The 9,706-nt window shown below is 52.2% G+C and overlaps 1 protein-coding gene across 1 annotated transcript; it reads right to left on the reverse strand.

Moving 5' to 3' along the window:
• Positions 1-3,500: 3,500 nt before the first annotated feature.
• LOC113836272 (transcription factor Sp9-like) lies at positions 3,501-5,979 on the reverse strand. Its single transcript, XM_027420175.2, is given in 4 exon segments — positions 3,501-3,557; positions 3,560-4,603; positions 4,605-4,943; positions 5,959-5,979. Coding segments are annotated over 4 exon segments (1,461 nt in total).
• Between the last annotated feature and the right edge of the window lie 3,727 nt (positions 5,980-9,706).

Raw genomic sequence — 9,706 nt, forward strand, 5'->3', positions numbered from 1 at the left:
ATCTCAGGCCTGGCTTCACAAAATCCACTTCCAGACCAATGCCCTCATCCCGGCCACGGCCTCCCCGTCTATTCTACCCGGGACCCAGTTAGGCCCAAGCTGCGGGAATGCATTGGTGGCCCTGGGGAGGCGCAGCGGCACCTCAGTCGGGGACCCAGCCAGTGGGTGTCCTCGCTGGCGGACCTCGCCTCTGGTGCTCGCTCTCTGCAATCTGCTAGCCTTCAGTCGCCACCCACTGAGGTCAAGGTTCTCAGCGCCCCAGGGACGCCTAGAGCTGGGGGGAGGGGGAAGGGGCTGCTATGTTTCCCCTGCTGGGCTTCCGACTGGAGCTAGGGACCAAGTCCCTCTTGGCTCAGCTTCCGAGCACACGATGTCTGACTGGACACTGGGGCCTGGGCTGCCGCCCGCGGTTCACCGGAGCCGCGGTGATGGACGTCGGCTGACCCGCGGGGCAGAGGCAGCGCGCAGAGGCCTTGATCACTGGCCTGCGGAGGGAGCCCCTCCGGGAGCGAGACCTGCACAGCCAGGCCCTTTGATCTGCCTTTATTATCAACAAGAAACAAAGCTGCCGGGGACCGACGTCCCGGCGCCCTCATTCTCAGGAACCCCCCAGCACACACTCACCTCCGCGCCTCCAGCCCGCAGCCCCCAGACGCGCAGGGCACCCTAGGGGCCTGCAGAGCCTCGGCCCAAAGCCCCCAGAATAAGCGCCTCTGCCAGCTTCTCCCCAAGACCAGACCCAAACCCGAAGACGCCTGGGGGGTTTGGGGGGAGAGGGAGGCAATGCCAGGCAGGAATGGATGAGACGGGAGAAAACGCGAACGAAAAGAAGAAAAACTAGAGGAAGAAGGGCCTGGCAGCTGGGGCGGCTGGGACCACAGGGGGGAAGAACCTCGTGCAGCAGACATCCCGCTGGGAACCTTCCTGCTGTCTGCTCGCTACTTTGCTATTTGGCTTTTCAGAGCAGTTTTTGTTGACTGTTAATACCAATAATGTATTATTTCCAAAGAATCAAAATCTTCATTTAAGTTTCCAAGGCCAGTTAATCAAGGGGGAAAAAAAAGAGGGAAAATTTATTGATGCTGACTTCGCTTGTAGTTTCTATTGTGTGAGAAGCCTTTTAGAAATATTTTTATTCTGTAAATATGTACTTTCTTTTCCAAACTAACATTTTTTTTTCGAATTGCGAAATTGTCTCATTTACCAATTTTCCTTTCGTCATTCTCTCCGTTCTCCCTCTTTTAAACTGGGGCTGTTAAGTTGGTGGTCAGAAGACAAAGAGAGTGAAAATAATTTTCATTTCAATAATTGCCTTCTGGTCAATTTAACTGTGCCTTATTTTGAAAGAGACTGTCTAAATGAGATTCCTGTCCCAAATGTGTTCCCAGGCCTGATCCCAGCCTTTAATTATTCCTGAGTTTTTTTCTTCAGAATAAGACGCCGCACTGAGTAATCACAAAGAACGCAGAGAGCATCCTTGAACCTTTTCAGAAGCAGCCACTGATATTCAAATAACCTGCGAGGGCCATTTGACGGCGAGGGGACCTAGGCATTTCCAATTCACTATTTGCATAGATCAGCCGTCTTTGAAAAGGAAAGGAGCAGTTGTCTTCCATAACATTAAAAAGCCTAGTTATCAAATCAAGTGCTTAGTTTGGGGCTTCTAAAACGTTTACATTTTATCTCAGGTTGCCCTTTACCGTTTGACATGCAAATTTGGTGCAGTTAATTTAGACAATTAAAAAGATCTTCAAGGGAGCTTTGTCACAGAGAATATTTGGAGTTTTCCCCGCGGACCAGCTGAGATAAAGTTGGCCAGAACAAATGATGTCTAGGAGATTAATTAGATATTTGATAAGACATGAATCCCTAATAAGGGAATACAAGGCACAGGGGGCTGCTGTGTGCTCTAAGTCAAAATTAATAACATTTAACAAGATTTTCATTTAGGCATGAAATGTCTTTTCCGGGGTATTGACTCTAGCGATTTATTCCCCAGAGATGACTCCCAACGTAGAGGGCCTTGGAAACTAAAAGACTTTTTTTTCTAGAAAGATTTTTTTTCTTTCACAGATTGTTTTAAAATCATACTTTAAAACAAATCCACCGATTTTCTCTGAGCCCTCTGGGAGATGTAGGTACCTCCACAGTTAAAACTGCCCAAAGAACTAGCCTTTTTAAGAAGGCAATCCAGAGATTTAAAATGTCACCTTTTGCTAGCCCTCCCATTAAGTAATACAACTACACGTTCTTATAACCCAATTTAATTTATGCTGTTGATACACAAATAAATAAATTTGACTTCTCAAAATGTATGTGTGTTATGGCTTTTGCAACCCATACCAACTTCATTGGCTAAAACTAACATTAAGGGAATTTGTTTCCCAACCGAAAAAATGATCCCACATTAAAGGTTATTGAGGGGGAAACAGGATATTTCTGCGGGGTTTGTTCAGAGTCCTTTAATAATACCAAAATGAAAATATGATGTCAAGATTTTCTTCATACAGATAAACGCATTTAATTTCTTTAGATGACCTTAACTTACGTGTTTGAGTGAAATGGTAACTCAACATTTTAAATATCTTTTACATATATACTGACTTTCACAAAGTGCATCAGAAAATTAAAAAAGAAACTCCCTGAATTTCAGGAATTCACAAAAAAAACTATTCGAATGAACATTTACAAGAAATTAAAAGAGAACACAATCCTTTGAACCCTATTTATACAGATGTTATGAAATACAGAGAAACTGTTGCTAGACTTCCAGTTGAGTATCTCACCTTAAGCCGTTTTTGATACTTCCTTTTTTAGGGGAAAAAAAAAGAGTCTCATTGTAAGTAGACATCAAGCAGGACTTGGAGCATCTTATATATAATATAATCCACACAAAGGGTCTGTTTTTATAGGTTTCGTTTGTTTTCTTTCGAAAGTTCTGACAGTCCTTTGCTGAATGGTAGCTAGTTTTTTTTTTGTTTTGTTTTGTTTTGTTTTGTTTTTGAGAAAAGGACAGAGGATGGTGGAGGGAGTGGGCAGTAGGGGGGTTGGGAGGGACTGTTTCTGTGTATTGCTCTTCTAGGGAGAAGTTTGTGCGAGTGGGTCGCCTGTGAGTGCACGCGCGCGAGTGTGCATTCTTGCAGTTGTGGGTCTACTCTGTGTGTGTGTGTGTGTGTGTGTGTGTGTGTGTGTGTGTGTGTGTGTGTGTGTGTGTGTGTGTGTGTTCTCGCGCGCGCGCAGTTTTGTTTATGTCGGAGGATGGTTTGCTTTTGTTTCTGGACCTCAAGTTCGATTCTGGTCTGGGTGCATTGGGTAGGGGGAACTCCGGCTCCGCCAGCAAGCCACCGCCCGAGGATCAGCGTGGCTCCACCTCGTGCCCAGCCTGAGCTCCGGGGTGTCACTGGAGCCCTTGCCCTCCCGTGCTCCCACTCGCTCGCCCTCCGAACCTCTTGCTCTCTCTGGGTGTCTCTACTTGCTCGCTCGCGCTTCTCCGCCAACCTCTAGGAGTCGTTGGGACCGGTCGCAGCTTCTTTGCCTCCCGCCGAGGCCGCCGCCGCGCCGCCGCCGCTGCAGCCGCCGCCGCCGCCGCAGCCGCAGCCGCCCGGGCTGCACTGACGCCGGAGTCGTGCAGGATGAGGTCGGGGGACTCGGAGCGGGGCGTCTCCAGGTTGCTGGCGTCCGTGTCACTGTCGCTGCCCTTTTTGCCCCCGCCGCCCCCGTTGTGCGTCTTAATGTGTTTGCTCAGATGGTCGCTGCGCATGAAGCGCTTGTTGCACACCGGGCAGGCGAAGCGCTTCTCGCCCGTGTGAGTCCGCAGATGCCGCTGCAGCTCGTCTGAGCGCGTGAAACGCTTGCCGCAGAAGAGCCAGTTGCACACGAAGGGCCGCTCGCCCGTGTGCCAGCGCAGGTGCGCCTTCAGGTGCGACGTCTTGCCGTACACCTTGCCGCAGCCCGGAATGTGGCAGCTGTGCAGCCCCTTGCGTCGCAGGCTCGCCCCGGCCGGACCTAGTCGCTCAGCCTCCTGGCAGTTGGGGCAGTCGCAGGTGGCACGGCCAGAGTAGCGGCGGGCGGAGCGTGCGGAACTGCCCCCGGCGGCGGCGGCCGCGGCCCCGGAGATCATGGCACTGGCGGCGGCCGCGGCGACTGCGGCGCTGGAGTCCGAGTAGGAGGGCAGCACCGGCTTAAAGCCGTCCTGGGCCAGCAGGTGCTGGCTCGTGGAGAGCAGGTGCGACGCGGCGGCGGCCGAGGAGCCGAGGCCGGTGGAGCTGAAGGCCGAGTGCGTGAGCGAGCTGAAGTCGGGGTTGTAGGTGCCCAGCTGAGAGTGCAGCGAGGCCTGGGGGGCGCCCGAGTGCAGCGAGCTCTGCAGCCCCCCGGCGGGGTTCTGCACCTCTAGCCAGGAGCCGGGGCTGCTGTGCACGTCCCACCACGACGACGCCGCGCCATTGGTCACCTCGCCCGCCGCCAGCGTCGAGTGGAAGCCGGACTTGTACCACGACTCGTACGGATGAGCCATGCCCACGCGCGGATACAGGCCGTCTGCAGCCGTCGTGTGCACCTTGGAGATGAAGGCCGACTGGCCGCCCGCCTCCTGCGGGGACACGCCCGGCCGCCGCGGCCGCAGCCGCCGCCGAGTTAGAGAAGAGGCCGCCGTAGTCGCTGCTGAAGGCGGACGACGTGGGGGACGTGGAGGCCAGGCAGAAGGCGCTGTTGGCGGCTCCGGAGCCACCCGCCAGGCCGCTGGAGCCGCGGCCACCCGTGGCCACAGCGAAGCCGGAGAGGCTGGAGCCGAGGTTGCAGCTGGACGAAGAGCGCTTCCAGGGGTGGAAGCCGCCTTTGGCGAAGGCGCTGGACTCGGGCAGCGTCGTCAGCGGGCTCGTGTTGCCGATCTTGTTGCAGGTCGCCGCCAGCATGGCCAACGGGGTCGTTCCGAAGCGTGGCTCTTCCTGGAGTGGGTGGGGTGAGGGAGGGAGCAAGGAGGAGGAGGGCAGGAGGAAGTGGGGGAAGACACAAAGTGCACCCGTGAGCAGCCTCGTTCCCCCGCTCCGGTCCCAGAGGGCCCTGGCACCCCGACTAGCGCCTCCTCCCCACGGGCTGGCCGAGGACGTGCCGCACCCCGCACAAGGCAGAGGCGATCACAGTCGTGGAGGTCCTGGCGCTGTAAAGTTGTTCTTCGGTGAGGCTAGATCAGAGATGCCTGGGTTTTCTTCACCTCATTCGCTGCCTTGGCTACAATCAGACCTGGCTGACGCCATAAACCCGCTCTTCTCCCAGGAGCCCCCAAGTCGCCCTTCCGGGTGTAGCATGAAGGTAAACACAGACGACTAGCAGGGGTGAGGGCAGGGGTATGGCCGAGATAGCGGCCCAGAGCTGGGAAAACTTAGCTAAGTCATAGTCACTCAGGCGAGGAGTGTTCTATTTTCTTTTATAGTTTAAAAACAACAACGTGGTTTTAATATTTACACGCACACACACACACAGTTACAAAAATAATCCGAGTATAAACAGCCCATACAACACGCTGCACGAAGCCGCTTTCAAAGTCAAGGGCGGGGGGGGGGGGCACGCAAATGTAAATGTTTATTAATGTAACTGCATGGCCTACAAAACAAGACTTTTCTGAAAACATTGTCTTATAATGCAACAATCCCCAAAGCAAGGGGGTGGAGTGAAACCAAAGAGAGTAAAAGAATCCTTCAGCTTTGCTTTAAAACCAATTACAAGGGAATTTGCTTAATTTTTTTGCTTGCAAAGGCAATGCCCCAGGTTCCAATAACTTGAAAAGATCAGTCCCGGGAATGTGGGAAATGCTAAAAAAAAGGAACCAGAAGCTGCGGTCCAGCAACAGTTTCATGTGAGCCGCGGACCCAGAGAAGCCATAAAGAAAAAAATAACTCCATTCAAAAACAAAAACAAAAACAAAAAAACCGAGCAACTGCTTTGCAGAGCTTTTTTACTTACCCCGAGTATAGACGTGGCCATAGCAGGTTTCTTGGCTGCGCGGCGAGGCCGGGAGCGGTGTTAAGCCTGGCGGCTGCTAGGAAACACGGCTCGGGTCCCGCGCGGCTCCCGCGTCCCGCGCTCGCGCCGAGCGGACTCTGGGCTCCCGCCGGCAAAACTCAGCCTAAGTGCGAGGAGCACCCGCTTTGAAGTGCCGCTGGCTGCGCCTCTCGCCCAATGAGGGCGCAGGCAGAGCAGACGGGAGCTGCCCCGCAGCCAATCAGACACGCCGAGGGGCCCGAGCCCGGGCTCCTGGCGCGTGCCAGTCAAGTCTGCGGGCATGGGTGGGAGGGGGGGCGGGCTGGGGACAGAAGAAATTACAGTGCAATTAAAAATTTACACACAGTCACGTACCAAGCCAGGTTTAAGTACCGTTGAGACCGTTCCGCAAGACCCCCCCCCCCACCTGGGTCACCTCAAGATGTTGCTAGTTAGGGCTGACAGTCTTCACTCCCCACTTGTGGGAAAGAAGCAGGAGAGGTGGGGACACCCGGGCCTAGGGCACAAGTGGAAATGATTTGCGTTCACATTATGTGTACAGGTTCTTGCTGCGAAGAACTTCGGCTTGTATCCATCACTCTCGCTGTTGATTTCATCATTGTCGTGGTCGGTTTTTTTTTATTATTTTTTTATTTACCAGTTTCTTATTCTCAGTGTATTCGGTTTTACGCTCAGAGTCCGATTGAGCAAAGGGCGCAAAGGACAGCTGGGCCTCTCCAGGCAGGTCTACACCCACAGACTCATTGGGAGAGCCCAGAGCCTGCTGCATCCCGCCATTTCCCTCCAGCGGTCTAAGTGACTTCCTAATTGTCGCTTTGGCCTCTGACCCAGAGGGTAATACAAGTGCCACTCATGCCAGAAGCTTCTGGTGGTAATTGAGGGCACCCTTTGTACGGCTTCGCCAGCGCCTAGATACCAGGTTAACCCAGTTGTCAAATATGACTAAACAGTGGGACGTGCTGATTATCTGCCAGGTTTTGCTGGGGGCTGGCGTGGGGGTGGGAAGCACCAGCCCATACAACACGCTGCACGAAGCCGCTTATTTTCACATTGTAACAACTTTGGAAACAGAGACCAGCGCTAGAGGCGTCCGCCCCCACCGCCACCCCCGCTGAAGCTGCAGCTTGCTTTGCACCGCTGTTTGTTTAACCCGGTGGAGATTTGCATGTCGGATTTCAGCCTGAAGTCAGAGTTTTAGACGTATATAAAAGTCGTTTTTCTTGCTTCAGCTCCAACCTGTCTCTATCGCAGACTGCAAGGCCTAGAAACTCGGTCTGCAGGAGCAAGGGTGTCCAAAGGTAGGCTCAACCTCAGTAGGCACCCTGCTGGCACAGACCTCGGAGGACCTCTCTGGAACCTTCACCGAAGAGTCTGCGAGAGCCAGGCCACACGTGGGCGCCTCCGCGTTCTACAAGCTGGAAGCTCCTTCCACTCCTCTCTGGACCTTGGTGTAGAAGAGGTGTCTTCGCACATCTCAAGGTGCCGCCGCTGGAGTGTTTCTGGTCCTCTGGGTCTCCACTTTCTCTTTTCCAGGGTAGCCAGAGGCTGCTTTTGAACTAGAAATCCCAGAGCCCTCAGGCAGATCTGGGTACTGTAAAACATGTACCACATTCCCCCTCCGAACCCACATCCTGCTCTCTAAAAATAATAACCACCATCCCCAAATGCTCGAGTGCATAAGACAATTTGTCGAGGAAGGACCATTGAGGAGCCCGTGGAGGTGCGCTTCCAGCGTTTTCCGTGTTCTCTTGCAAGATCTCTAGGCTCCAAAGTAAGTCTCCAGCAGCACTTCTCTCCCACCTTAAGGTGGAATACTAGGCCTGCGTGCATCCGCTCTCTTCTTAGATGTGGATAGCTATGTGGATCGCGTTCATTGCTTTTCACTAGAATATTTTTGTTCAGAATGCCTTGAAAAGAAAAAACCTTTAAGGTGGCACAAAGCACCGAGGGAGATGATTGCAGAAAAAGAGAAAAGAGAGAGATGGCTTAAGCAGCTATGAAGGCAGCAATGTGCCCTAGGGGACTGAGAGAAATCTGAGGGGAGGGGGTGGGTAAAGAAAGGCCCTAGGGCTACTGGGTGGAAGGTTGGGGGTGGGTACCAGGCCGCAGGACCAAGACGGAAAGCCCAGCAGGGGGACCCTGGAGCTTTTCCCAACAGGTGACTTCTGCCCTGGAAGGGGAGGCAGGCCCTTGGCTTCCCGTGGCGTCCCCGCGTCGATTTACTAATAGAGGGATTGTTAACTGGCAGCGAGGCGTTTCCGATTCACCCGGTGCAGCCACGGGAGGAGAAGTGCCGAGGGTTCCCCACGACTTCTCCTCCACAACCCACCCTCTTAAGGAAACCTGACCAAGTAATAAATAAGACAGCCTGCAAAGCCACTTGGCACTGGTGACATTTTCAAGCCAACCATTTAAACAGTTCTTACAGGCACCTCAGGCCTGCGGCTCCCGGGTCTTCTCCTCCTCCTCCTCCTCCTCCTCCTCCTCCTCCTCCTCCTCTCCAGCAGTCCCCTCCCCCTCCCGCTGTTTTCCACGCAGTTCCAGCTGTCAGACTCTGAACGTAGGTACTCTCATATTCCTAGATACACGCGTCCTCATCACAATAAAAGTTAGGGACATCTTCCGAACAAGACAGACAATCCGGGCTAGTTCAACTCCCAGGTGGGGCTCAAAGGAACTCTTTCGGGCAAAGTCCAGTTTTTTTTTTTTTCTTCCTCCCGTCTGACAGATTTTTTTCATCTTCTAAAAAATCTAGTTTTTAAACAAAGATCAATGTGTTATGCTAAAGTGTTGAGCTGACTGTTAAAACATTTGGGGAAATAATGACAATGTAACAAAGGCCTGGTTTGGAGTGAATCATCACCCTTTTAAAAGTTAAAGCAATTTTCAGGAGAATAGCTTTCAGCAAACGCTTTACATTATTCAAAACGGCCAAATAATGCTCTATTATAGCGCCTGAATGCTGCCAGTCAGCCCCTAAGTGCAATTTGTGCAAAGGCCCCGGTGCCTTATCTCCACTTCTTTATAAAGAGGTGAATATAAAACAATTTCTTCCAAACCCAGACAGAGAGCACGAAAATTGCTTCCCTTTCTGCAATCAGGGCAATTTAACTGGAGTGCAATTAGCACTATTAAATGTCGATTCTGCATAAACAAATCTGACTGAGCAGAGAAAGTGGGGTGAGAACCTCATATACACTGAAACTGATTTTTTAAAATTATGTATCCGGGTCTTTTACAATTGATCCGTGACGTTTTCATCTTGGCATATATTTACATCGTAAATACACTATGGTTAAATCAACATGATTTTTTGCGAAAAAAATTTCAATACGAAACCCAATAAAGAATGGAGCGATTAAAGGGAAGAGTTCACTTCCTTTGAACAAATGTTGTTTCTCCCGTTTTTTGGCTCTGCGAAGGGCTTTGATCTGAGCAACTGCTCAAGTTTGTGGTGTTTAAGGGGCGAAGCTAGGGAAACAATTTCATCTTGCGCACTCATCCCGGATCGAAGCGCCTATGCCATAAGTGAAATGCTTTCTCGCTGAGCTGATGCACGAAGCAGGGTGGCGATTCCGAAGACCGGTTATTTTCTGAACCCCTGCATACCGTAGCTGAGTAAACCTTAGGTAGTGGCCCAGTCTCCCCGCAGGTTAGCGGTTGATGTACATCACGGAGGTGGGGTAAGGTGTGGTTGGAGACTCAGGAT

This window comes from Cricetulus griseus, chromosome 6, assembly GCF_003668045.3.
Source record: "Cricetulus griseus strain 17A/GY chromosome 6, alternate assembly CriGri-PICRH-1.0, whole genome shotgun sequence".
In the NCBI taxonomy this organism is placed as follows: domain Eukaryota; kingdom Metazoa; phylum Chordata; class Mammalia; order Rodentia; family Cricetidae; genus Cricetulus; species Cricetulus griseus.